We start from the raw sequence: 13,219 nt of genomic DNA on the forward strand, positions 1-13,219 counted from the left end.
AACCTCTGCTGCCCTGTTTATTGGGTTGTCATCCATAAACCCCTCTGAACCAAATACAGATTTGGCGCACCCAGACGTCTGAGGTCTTATGCTCTGGTGGGGAGGTGCTATCGCAACCATTGGATTAAAAAAAAATTGCAGAGAGACTGAGTAAGGGAGACCTCAACTCCATAAATGCACTGTTATGTGCTTGATTTGCATTCCAAAATATCATGCATGCAAAAAATAAACGGATCTCTACAGTACAAGTCGATGCCAATTCATTGCAGTCAGCAGAAAGAATGCGCTCCATACTCATTATTCTCTATTCTCATTACCCACAATACATGTGTTAGTATTATATGATGGGCCTGCCACCACCACCCATGTGATCTGTGGAGTGCAAGTGAAATTGTAGAGCATGCAAAACAGAAAGGCATAACAGAAATAAATATACACAACAGCTTCTAAGCTAATATGGAAAAAAAAAAAAATACACGTATGCAAGACAGCCTGCTCTAAATCACCAAGGAAATATGGCGGAGACAAGGAAGTAATTCCGGCTTACTTTCTCCATTATTTTTCTGCTGAACATACAATATTTGGCCACACTTCCTTTTACGGTCCCCTGATTACAATGTATTGACCCGGTAAATATATGGTCAATTATAGTATGTTGTTGGGTAATTACGTAAAAGTAAATACGTAGGTAAATACAGAAGAACTACAGCTAAAATACTAAGAAAACTAAGTACCGTGTAGTTATGACCGGTTATGGGTGGTAGCTCAGATATAATTGTGTACTTCCTAGGAAAGTAGGCAGCCAATACTTAGAAACAGCTCCTCTATTACTCATCAAATCAAGTTACAATTGTAGCTATCCAAGGTTTATGTTGGTAACTGCCCAAGTTAAATTATGTAGAAATTAAGTGCTTCTTTAAAAAAAAAAATGTTTTATTTTTTTATTAACTCTGTTTTTGTCGATACATGTTGTCATCTGATGTTTTTATGTTTAATTGTCTCACCCGTGGTGATTCTCCCATCTTGGAGTAGTGATCAGTTGTTTATAGACCCAAACATGGAAAAATTGCTCTTCAAAGAGGGGGGTTGGTGGTGGCAGAAACTGTGCTCTTGTCATCCTACAGGTCGCCCACAGGACAGAGTTATTGCAGCAGTTGTTGATGATTAATGACTGAATAAAAAGTTGCAGGTTGAGAACTTGAACTCCACTTGCAGACTAACTCTGTCCTAGATGTAATGGCGTACAAATACTCTGTGTTGTATGCCCAGCACGCTGACAGCACAGGTTAAAAAAAGGAATGAAATTAATTAAAAGGAAGATAGCACTTTCAAATAAGTTACTTTTTGTTATATAGTTATTGTTCATGGCTACAACCATCTATAAAGACTTTGTTAGATGGGTACCTTATACTTACCTGGTAACAACCTCTGCAGGAACCGTTTTCCTCAGTGTCATGGTAAATATTCTTAAATACTGGTTATGTTCTTTTTACAATTTTCTCAGTAAGTAAGCTGAACCTGGACTGTAAAAGGAAGTTTGTTTCTGTTTTTTTTGTTTCAACGGTATTACCTTTTTCCTACCACATTCTTTCAAATAGATTACACCAGTGTCTGTCCAGTAGTTAACAGGAAATTGTACCATATATGTTCCACAACATTACTAAGTTAAACATGACAATTTACATAGTGAGTAAGCTGAAACTGTAAAAGGTAAGCCTTGTTTGTTTCCATGGTACTACAAGGCTCTTACCATATGCCTTGTAACAGATTATTCCCTTTCCCATGCAATCAACACAAACGTTTCCCATGTATGTTCTAGAACTTTACTAAGTAAGCCCTAACACTTTACTCAGGAAGCTTAAACTGTATTGTAAAAGCCTTGTGTGTTTTCATGCTATTATCCGGCTTTTACCATATAATTTGTAATAGAATATTGCATTGTCCATGCAGTTAAAATGACCTTGCAGCACAAATGTTCCACAAAATTACAGAGTAAAACATGACATATTATTGAACAAAGCTGAAACAGGAGAACTCTTTGGTGGTAGGTACTGTACATTATACTAAAAAAAGGGTGTTGGTTCTGCAAGGATCATAAAATAAACGTGATAATAGGTATTATGGTATTATGTCTATTTGCTATCTATTATTTACATACCCAGGGATCAATAAAGCGTTATCATATCTTATTCTAAACAAAGGATCCAAATTGAGTTTTATTGTGAGTGGGCAAGAAGTGGGATGAAAAGATACTATTGCTACCTCTACTTCTGTATTCCCTTATGTGTCACAAAAAACGTTCCAGGGCCTGTAATTGATAAACATAAATAATTGACATGTGGCTCATGAATTGCATTATCACTAATAATTCCATGTTGTATTAAAGAAAGTCTTTCATCAAACTGGAACGCTTTTGATCTAAAAAAAAATAATACCACAACTACAGTGTCTCACATTTTGACATTGGAGGGCACTGTCTGTGTGTGTGTGTGTGTGTGTGTGTGTGTGTGTGTGTGTGTGTGTGTGTGTGTGTGTGTGTGTGTGTGTGTGTGTGTGTGTGTGTGTGTGTGTGTGTGTGTGTGTGAGTGTGTGTGCGTGTGTGTGTGTCAGGATGTGTTTGTTAGTAAAGAGCATCAGGTGTCCTCAGGGTAATTCCGCTGATTGAGGCAGAGCAGGGGATTCCTGTGTAGTCACACACACACACACACACACACACACACACACACACACACACACACACACACACACACACACACACGCACATTATCTAATTGGTTTGAGATGTTCAAGGACTCAGAGAGGACCCGCGGTGGGTTTTTCCACCGCTCAGTCAGTCATAAGGGTCTCTTTTGTCGTCAAAGGTAACATCTGACCGAGTCTGTCATTAATACTTTGCCAAGGTCACAGTCTTCCCTTTTCTTTTTCATCAGGATATGCACATCCTCCTCCGGTGCTACATATGCCCCGACACATCCCTCAACCAGGTGCTCTGCCGTATATGGCTCGATAAAGAAAAGAAGAAGACAGAAACCCTCAGACATCTGAAAGTCAAAGTCTCGTCTAAATATGGAGCAGAATTTGTGGATTTGCGGGAATATTAATTATATGCTCCAAATATGACATTTCTACGAAAATCTACTGCCCTTACCTACTCAGCAAACCAGTTACAAAGTGGTTGTGTAAGAAAGCGTGATTTATAGTTATGGCGCCATATTTTTAGGTGTTTCCTGAGGTGGCCGTGGTACCTGCACCCCTCATTTAACAAGCCTCTGTCTGCATTAGCACTGCAGCAGCCACTGCAGTCTGCTCGTCTGCCAAGCTGGAGAACAACTGAACAAGCACAGGAAACTTCTTGTCCCACAGCTAAGTGACCAACATGCTCCCTCGACTGAAATGAAACGAAAAGAAATGAGAAAGAAAACAAATGCTGCGAGTTCAATCTTGTATTTCATCCTTTTTCATTTTATGTTACTATAGTATCACCTCGTTGATGGTCTCTAAAATGTACAAAGGAATACACAGTCCGCGCGTGAACTGCGGCGGGATAACGTTGTACTTCATTTCACAGTTCTGTTAATTACACACTGCTGTCTTCAAAGGCTAAAAAGAACACACATGCGGGTCAGCAGAAAATATGCTCCAATTAAGTATAAAAGCCACTCTCGTTAACACCATCATTAAAGCTCACCGGTGGAACAATCTGGCCGGGACTAGTTGAACTCCAGACACCAACCCCCAGTGATTCCTATTGCATCTTCCAGATCTAGAGCTTTTGAGGGAGATGCAGAGGGGAGCAGATATAATGGAATGAGAAAATGCACCTCCTATAAGGACTGAGACGACGTACACACACACACACACACACACACACACACACACACACACACACACACACACACACACACACACACACACACACACACACAGGCATCTATCACAGACACAAACGAGCGCCCGCGCAAAGGCGACGTGATCGGCGGGGCCTCCAGAGAGACGTCTCACTCTCGCTGAAATTCACTGCACACACTCGTGACCCCCCCGCCCCGCCCCCCCCCCACACGCACACACAAACACACCACCCCCACCACGCAACCTCTCAAAACAGCAAAATGGGCGTCCCTCCTACACTGTCAGGCCGTCACACAGGGGACACGGCGACAGACACAGACACGCAGTCACACAGCAAGCGACGAACGAGAAGACTCTAAAGGCTCATTTTTTAAAAGGAAAATCAACGATAACGAACATTCGCGTAAAACAAAATGTAGGATGGCAGGCAAGTAACACCATGCCTGCCGCGCAAGGTTTTTGAGGGTGCTGAGGCCTCTCATGCCTCTGGCAAGTGAATTAGCTTCACCTCAGTCACGCTCGGGTATCGGGGAATGTTGATAATAATTAAAAACTTCTGTGAACTGGCTATATTTAGGGTGAACCGTTTGACATGGAATTGTTTAAGTACCAATCCAATGTTGAATGAGTGCCTTATACACAATATACATACACATACGGCATATTTATAGTGGCAATCAGCGGTCTGCACTGAGTAGCCCACGGACCTTCTGAGGTGAGACGCAGGACCCCGGCCGTGCTACGGCAGCCAGCAAGGGCAGCTTTAATGAATAGCGAGATACATGATAAATGCGGCCATATGGTGGTGCCGGCTGGCCAAGCCAGGGGTGCAAGCTAGATCTGCCACCCACTCAAACACACACACACACACACACACACACACACACACGCACACACACACACACACACACACACACACACACACACAGGTTTAAAAGGAAGCAAAGAGATACACACATATGTGCATATCTTTACTGTCTTGCCAGAAAGGAAGAGTCATCAAACTCAGTTCAATTTAAGACAACAGCAGGTAGGGGAATATGACCTCCAGGTCCTACGGAGAGATGGAGTGCTGCGACTCTCGGCCAACTGTGAACTGTGAACCACACTATCTGTCAAAAAGTTAAGTGAAGCTTGTTGACCATGCAAAGCTGTGAAATTTCCAAAGATACATCAACAATGATTAAAGAATAGCATTTTAAACAATCTTCTTCTCATGTATATTTGGCACTCCTGATTTACTGCTTGTGTGTGCTCCTCAGCTGAATCCTGGCCGATGAACCCATATGCTTTTCTGTCACTTGTTTTCCTCTTTCCCAGTCTTTGGTTTTATTCCTCTCTCTGTCTCTTAGTATTCCACACACATACAGACTCATATAGCTACTGCCATGTACTCGCTCACTCGCTTGTTCACAGAGTACACGCTGAAAAAACAAGCAGAGCGCATACTCACACAGATTTTACGTACAAACGCACACTTGCAGCCCTCACAAGACTCTGAACAAGCTATTGTCCTCCTTTCAGGGCAGATGATATCTCTCTCAACCGAATTGGCTCGGTGAAAACAAAGGCAGGGCCCCTGGATGCCCTGCTGCAAATACGCTCGTTTCGGTCCGGTGGGGCCTTGGATGGCCTGTGTTCTACCGACCCACATGCAGGTGCCCTTGGACACGGCTGATCTCGGTGACTTCCAAAGTGGGCTCAGCCCTAACTGCAGTGCTAAAACCTTCGGTGGCTGTGGTGAATGGCTCAGCAGGCGGTGTGCGGCCTAGTTTCATAACGTTTTGCGTATTTGTTTTCATACTGGTTTCATACTCATCGCTCTGCGATAATAATCCGTTTCGTTATGGTCGCTGCATCTGCTACAGTACGGTGGGAGTTACTCTGGTGTAACCGATTCCTATAAATCACTAGAGCGCGCTGACCGACGGAGATCTAGTGCGCTCCACATTCCAGCGAGACACTTGCAGTGTGTGAGTAAGATTCACGGCCTCATGATCCGGCATATAATCCCTGGCTAAGTAACATTAGGACATACTTACTCGTCGCATTTTGTCAAACCACTCCTGGGAAAAAAATATAAAAACTGGCTCATGCATTTAAACTGCAAAATCAAACTCCCGGCCTTTAGGGAACAATGCCTTGAACTCCATCCAAAGTTAGACTTTTGACACCTCCTTCATGGTGTCGCTTGCTGCCCCATTGATAGACAATATGTTTTCAACAGCCAGTGCTCTCACACTCCCCCAGTGCTTTCTGAAATGAGAGAGAGAAGAGAGAGAGGGAGAGCGGGAGAGAGAGGCTGGTCCAGAGTCATGAGTTTGATTTGTTTGTTTGGGTGCGGTTCGGTGCAGCAACCCTGGGACAGCGGAATGATATATGATCCCTTCACTTGCGTCATTGATCTTAACCTTAAGTGCAGTGCTAGAGCTGTATTTATATATTTTTTTTCATTTTAACACAAACACACACACACACACACACACATTCACTGACTCACCACGTGAGTGTGTGCGTGCGCGTGTGCGCGTGTGCGTGCGTGCGTGTGTGCATGTGTGTGTGTGTGTGTGTGTGTGTGTGTGTGTGTGGAGGTGGGGGGGGTCATAAAATTCTCAAATTGTAATTCCCCCCCAAATTATGTACATTTCTATTTGGCTACAAAACATTCCAAAATGACCTAAAAGTAAATGTACATTTGGCAACACATATCTGTGTATTCTCTTGAATAATCCCCTAAATCTGTAATACTGGTAATACAATGAATTGCCACACATCAGTCTCCGGTGCCAGCGGTTTGAAATGACAAATAACTACTGCCCCGCTGTGGTAGATTAGGGTAATAGCACGCAGACAGAACGTTCCAACAGACAATGTGTGGAATGGAACTCAGCTGCATCAAAGAAGTTTTTATTAGAAATAGATCACATCAAACGTAGACAAAAGAGATGTTTTCCCAAACCAAATAACAACTGCACACTGTGGCAGCACAATACAAAAGAAAACCGGATCAAGGAATCGCGCTTGGGAGAGATTGATCTCCTCCAATGCTGCGGCCGCATCGCTCGTTTCAGTTTTGGAGAGGTTCAAAGTTCTCAAACTGTCAAAAGTCATTACTGAGCGGGCCACTGATTAATTGCTTCCAAAGAACAGCGAACACTCTAGTTTTCCCGGTCCAGTCTTTTCCCATCAACATCCAATTACTCACGCTGTTATCGCATAAATAATTCATGCAACACTTTCGGACAAAAACATGACAATCAACAGTCAATCAGTAACTTCTGTCATCACTAATTCAACATCTGCTAAACTGGTTCCACTTCAAATACGTATTGGCCTGATTGGATGGGAAGTTTACGGTGTGCGTGTCTGTCTTGATTCATATTGGTGGGTTTCAGTGCAAAATATTCAATATTTTTCTCCATTTCTCTAGATGTTTATCTTGGCGGCTGGGTGCGTCTGGTTATACTTCGGTCTGAATAGTTAATAAATAAGATCTCTGAAATTGTCTTTGCCTGACAATTACTCGAACCTACAGGCAAATTGATACCCATGTAAAACTAATTAGATTTTTCAAGTGACCATTATTTCTGTAATATGTTGTCACAGAGCTCATGCTTGCCAACGCATCCCCAAGTACGCAAACAAGCACTTCATTTGGCCACTGAACTTGCACATGCATAATAACGACCCAATTTGCATATATTATGCCAGTTCATTTAGTATGTTGATGCTTGGTAAACTTCTGCTTGGATCGTTCGGCTGACATTACGATTGGCTGTATTGATGCTCTGACATTTGTTAATCTACCAGCAGGTCTCGTTTGTTCACTTAAGAGGCAGACAACGGCCTACTTTCTGGTTCCCGCAGAGCTTTTATTTTATTTATTTTTACCAAAGGCATTTCCGTTATTTATGTCTCTTTCATTTCACCACACATTGAATTCAATTTTTGGAATTTGTTGTCAGTGCAATTTTCCCAACGTAATAAACAAATGGAGCAAGTCCCTTTAGAGAGTCCCTCAAGTCTAGAGATCTGCATGGCGTAGCTCATAATGACGCACAAAAGCCGACACCAGCAGAAAATGGCCTCTGAATATATTTTACCGGGCCTCCATTAGGAAGTAATTTGGGACCACTTTATTTCAAAATCAGAAGCTCTAATATGAAGCTCTTTCACAAATGTACTCAGTTATTTGCAGCAAACTACAAATACTACGATATGAGTTTCTCATAATGAGAAATACACACTGAACAGCTTGAAACCACTTGCTTGAGCCCTGAACTCAGCTTTAACCGCTTTACACTTTATGAAGAGAAAGAGATCAAAACTAGCATTTAAGCGTTATCGAACATTTTTATGTGGCATGAAAACAAGCTGTATGAATATGCTTCAGGTGAGCAATGAAGGGTGTTAGACAGAAAAATGTCAACAATAAAACAATTTGAATCAGACGTAAGTAATACTAATGAGAATTGAGAACTGCAACTGAGAACCGAAACCTGCAGTGTTGAAGGTGGTCCTTGCATCTCGCAAAATTCTGCGTGTCCCTTCCAGATTAAGTCAGGATTTTTTTTTAAACACCTTCGCCACTCCTTTAGCAAATCTGTACCGGAATACAATAGGAGAGGAAGAGGCACAAGCAGGTGCTACGGGTACATCCGGTTTATTTTGAACTTGAAGGATATTTTTTAATCTCACATAGAATCTACAGTTTTAAGAACACTGAAACACTGTTCAGCTTCTGTTGGATTCATAACATACTTCAGACCTCTTACTCCCACAGAGGTCTGATGCAAGATGCGCAAAACAAATTATCATTAGCCCTGCATAAACACATCACTGCTGCTTTTATTTATGGCAATCTGGCGGTCCTAAAACAAATTCTGTTATATTTGTATTTTAGTTGTTGGAAGAGTTTTGAAATGGAACATTTCAAAGCATTGAACAATTATGTAACTGGAAAGTGTACACAAGGTTTCTCCCACACTTTATAAGATGATGTGGAAAGTATACAATAATAATACTCATGGCACTCAAGGTGGCTTTGTTTTCACTCAGTCATGTGACGCTGACGGCCGACGTCTGTCACACCGTGGAGCTGGGCTGTGAGCTGAGCCTCCTCAGCTCCTCCAAGCCGCCCACGCTCACAAACCTGAAGCCCTCAACCATCAAGGCATCGCCGTCCTCCTCAATGCTGCCCTGGCACCGTTGCCGCTTCTTCACTTGCCGCCGCAACACCCCATCGACCGGCTGCCTACACTGTGCATAAGAGAGTTTGAGTACGCTTGTTGGTACCTGGGTCAATGTTACAGAATCTCATTGAATGAAACAAATGTTGGGGATGTTGGCTCTGCTATTAGAGCAGACACTGATAATTAAAAAGATGCTATTTTCAATTAAAGAACCAAACCTTAACGGCAGTGGAAGTACAGATCAGCCGGGGTTCAATTTGCTGCTAGGATGGTGTATTGAGTAAGCTGAGTGTTGCTATGCAACTATGAGAAAGTCATGTAACCTGATGAATTCTTTCCTGCACACCGCATTGTTTGTTGTTCAATATTGCACTCTGGAGCACACAACAACAGATTTTAATTCACAGAGTAATCTATACCTCGACGCGACGTCTCTTTTCAAGGGAGACATCGAACTGCTTTTGGAGGCTCTCTATCTCCCACATCAGCTTCTGGGCTTTGGACATTACTGCATGGAAACAGTATGTATCAGACACATTACAGTCTGCAGGAGCATTGCACCCCCTCCGACAACCTATTAACATTACACTGCAGGATTCTGACAATTAGTCATGTATAGTTAATGTGTCTGTCTTGACCGCAATAACCTTCCTAAAGTATTTGGCCCTTAAAGCTCTGTGTTTATAGTATTTGTATGCTGTAACAGTCTTAAGAATTATAATGATAATGTCAAAATATTATTAATAGATCACTGGAGAGTCTGGGCGTTGTACCCCTTATATATATATACATATATATATATATTTTTTTTTTTGCCCGGGCAGTTACCACCAACTCTCTGCAGAGGGTTAATGATTTCACTCTGTGTGTGGCTATTAGCGCCGGTGTTTGTGGATTGGATGTTTTTTGCAATGAGGCTCATTTGCATAGAAATGAGCCAATTTTGCATCACATGTATGAATAATACATGTGAGACAAACAAAACTCCACACAGAAAGGCTCCTATTTGAGAGATAACCCGCTGTTGGCACCGTGCTCCGGCGGGTTCTCTCTCAAATAGGAGCCTTTCTGTGTGGAGTTTGCATTGTTCTCCCCGCGCTCACATGGGGTTTCCTCCACCTAACATCAGTAAGGACCCCCACCAAAAGCATGCACCCATCACATCACCATCATCTGACCAGCGATGGACACCTGGTAACAGGTCCCCGGGCACTTCGACGAATGCTGCCGACTGCTCCATCCCCCAGGATGGGAGAAATGCAGAGGCCACATTTCACTGGCCACAACCCAAAAAGCATGTGCATGTGTGTGTGTATATTTATATGCATGTGTTGTAGTGCGGTGTGTCATTTGACGAATAAAGATTCTTCTTCTTCTATTAATACCATATTTAAATAACTGCAAATAGCACTGGCGCACCTAGACGCTATTTGCAAGGCAGCGCAGTTAGGGGTGCATTTCATCCTTTCCCGGTGTTTTGAGAATTAATTACTTTTTGTGTTATTTGCGCAGGATTAGTGGCCGCAAAAGCTCTAGAATCTTTTTGTGAATTCACCCCTCAGAGAGAACAGTGATCTACCCTACATTCTGAAAATTACACGAGTGGATTGGTTTACGCATGCTGATTGCAGGGCTTCGTTCTGTTGTGAACTCACAGTCATCTGGTTGGAAGTGGCAGAGCTCCAGTCTTTCTTCACATGCCATGTCCCTAAGTCTGGTAGCCTCCTCCATGGCAAAATTTAGGTTTTTCTTTCTAGATATTTTTACTGCTCCACACTCCTTGACAGTGAGAGGGACAAAACGCATAATGGGACATCATTTATCATGTTTCCAAAAAACTGCAGGTAACACATCAGTGTAGTTAAAGGTGAGAGGTTAGTTCAAAGTTCAAAGTGTACTTTATTGTCAATCGTACCATGCAACACATAATTACACAGAGGATCAAAATTGCGTTTCCCCATACTCCAAATGTGCAAGTAATATTGGTAACACACAACATATAACGTGAAAGTGCAAAAAGACAACAACAATAGACACAACAACACAACAAGACTAAGGATAGTCTTAATATACTCAAGAAGTCAAATGAGGTATGTTATTAAGGTGTTAAGGTGCAGTACAAAGCTAGCAGCAAGAGGATACATATGTATACCAAGGGGATACATATGTATTGTCAAAATGTAAATAGTGTGCAGTCAGTTGGTCTTTGTGGGTGTCGTGTTCATGTCGTGTTTGGTGAGTTTAGTAGTCTGATGGCCTTTGGAAAAAAGCTGCTCCTGAATCTGGTGGTATTGCACCGCATGCTGCGGTACCGCTTGCCAGAAGGTAGGAGGGTGAACAGTTTGTGTGCTGGGTGGGTGTGGTCCTTGATGATATTAGTGGCTCTCTTGCGGCAGCGAGACGGGTACAGGTCCTGGATGGATGGTTGTGCTGTTTTGGTGATCTTCTCTGCTGTCCTCACCACTCTTTGTAGGGCTTTCTGGTCAGCAGCAGAGCAGCTGCCATACCAGACAGAGGCTGCTGGTAAGAATGCTCTCAATAGCACCCCTGTAGAAGGTGGTGAGGGCAGAAGGGGGGAGGTCAGCTCTCCTCATCCGGTGAAGGAAGTAGAGGCGTTGCTGTGCCTTCTTTACTAGGGAGGTGGTGTTGATTGACCATGTCAGGTCGTCTGTGTTCACCCCCAGGAACTTGGTGCTCTTCACAGACTCCACTGCACTGCCATTGATGGTGAGTGGGATGTGTGGTGTGTGTTTCTTTCTGAAGTCCACAGTTATTTATTTTGTCTTGTTTGCATTGAGATGTAGATTATTGTTGTCACACCAGTTGATGAGTTGATGTACCTCCTCTCTGTAGGCTGAGTCGTTGTCGTCACTGATGAGGCCCACAACTGTTGTGTCATCTGCAAACTTAATGAAGTGGTTCGAGATGTATCTGGCACAACAGTCATGCGTCGCCAGTGTGAACAGCAGAGGGGACAACACACATCCTTGGGGGACTCCAGTGTTCACAGTGATGGTCTCTGAGGAGTTTTTGCCAACTCTTACTGTCTGTGGTCTATCAGTAAGGAAGTCCAGTAGCCAGTTGCAGAGTGGGGTGCTGATGCCTATTTCACTGAGTTTATTTACCAGGTGTTGGGGGATGACTGTGTTGAAGGCGGAACTGAAGTCAATGAACAGTATCCGCACGTAACTGTTTTTGTTTTCCAGATGAGCCAGGCATAGGTGGAGTGCTGTTGCTATGGCATCATCAGTGGAGCGATTGGGACGGTATGCAAACTGGAATGGATCAAGTGTAGTGGGGAGACTGGATGTTATGTGGGCGTTGACCAATCTTTCAAGGCACTTCATCATGATGGGCGTGAGTGCTATGGCTCGGTAGTCGTTCAGTGTTGAGGCTGGGGATTTCTTGGGTAGCGGTATGAGGGTGGTGGCTTTGAAGCATGCTGGTATGATGGCTTGGCTCAGAGAGGTGTTGTAGATATCCGTGAGAACATCTGCAAGTTGGTCAGCACAGCCTCTGAGCACACACCCCGGTATGTTGTCAGGACCTGCAGCTTTTCTGGGGTTCACCTTGAGTAGGGTCTTCCGCACATCAGCAGGGTCCAGGTGAAGTGTTGTCCGGGCAGGTGTTTTCCTCAAGCCGGCTGAAGAATGTGTTCAGTGTGTTGAGGAAGTCTGTGTTGTCCTCGCACGGTGGGGGTGTTGGCCTGTAACCGGTGACTGACTGGATGCCTTGCCACAGGCGACTGGGGTCTTTTGTGTCTGTGAAGTGTGATTGGATTTTCTGTCCATAGGCACGCTTGGCTGTTCTCACTCCCCGGTTCAAGTTGGCCCTAGCAGCTCTGAGGGCGTCCTTGTTCCCGGACTTGAAGGCAGCGTTCCATGCTCTCAGGAGTGCATGTACCTCCGTGGTGAACCAGGGTTTGTCATTGGCTCTTGTAGTGATGTTTTTGATGACGGTCACATCGTCCATGCATTTGTGTATATAGCCTGTCACAGACTCAGTATATTCCGTTAGGTTGACATGATGGTTGGTAGTGGCAGCCTCCCTAAAAACAGGCCAAACTCTGCATTCAAAACAAGTCTTGGAGAGCTGAGGTTGCTCCTTCTGGCCATGCTCTGATCTGCTTCACAGACGGCTTACTCCTGGTAAGAAGTGGTTTGTAAGATGGCATTAGC

At 43.6% G+C, this 13,219-nt stretch overlaps 1 protein-coding gene across 1 annotated transcript; it reads right to left on the minus strand.

Annotated features, from left to right (window-relative positions):
- Positions 1-8,623: 8,623 nt before the first annotated feature.
- On the minus strand, positions 8,624-10,794 carry LOC307234229 (uncharacterized protein). Its single transcript, XM_080005845.1, has 3 exons — positions 10,697-10,794; positions 9,461-9,549; positions 8,624-9,108 (listed from the first exon to the last, which is right to left on the minus strand). Exons 1-3 carry the CDS (start codon positions 10,770-10,772, stop codon positions 8,935-8,937), a joined length of 339 nt encoding a protein of 112 aa, XP_079861971.1. The 5' UTR covers positions 10,773-10,794; the 3' UTR covers positions 8,624-8,934.
- Between the last annotated feature and the right edge of the window lie 2,425 nt (positions 10,795-13,219).

This window comes from Zeus faber, assembly GCF_960531495.2.
Source record: "Zeus faber genome assembly, chromosome: 8".
NCBI classification, from domain to species: domain Eukaryota; kingdom Metazoa; phylum Chordata; class Actinopteri; order Zeiformes; family Zeidae; genus Zeus; species Zeus faber.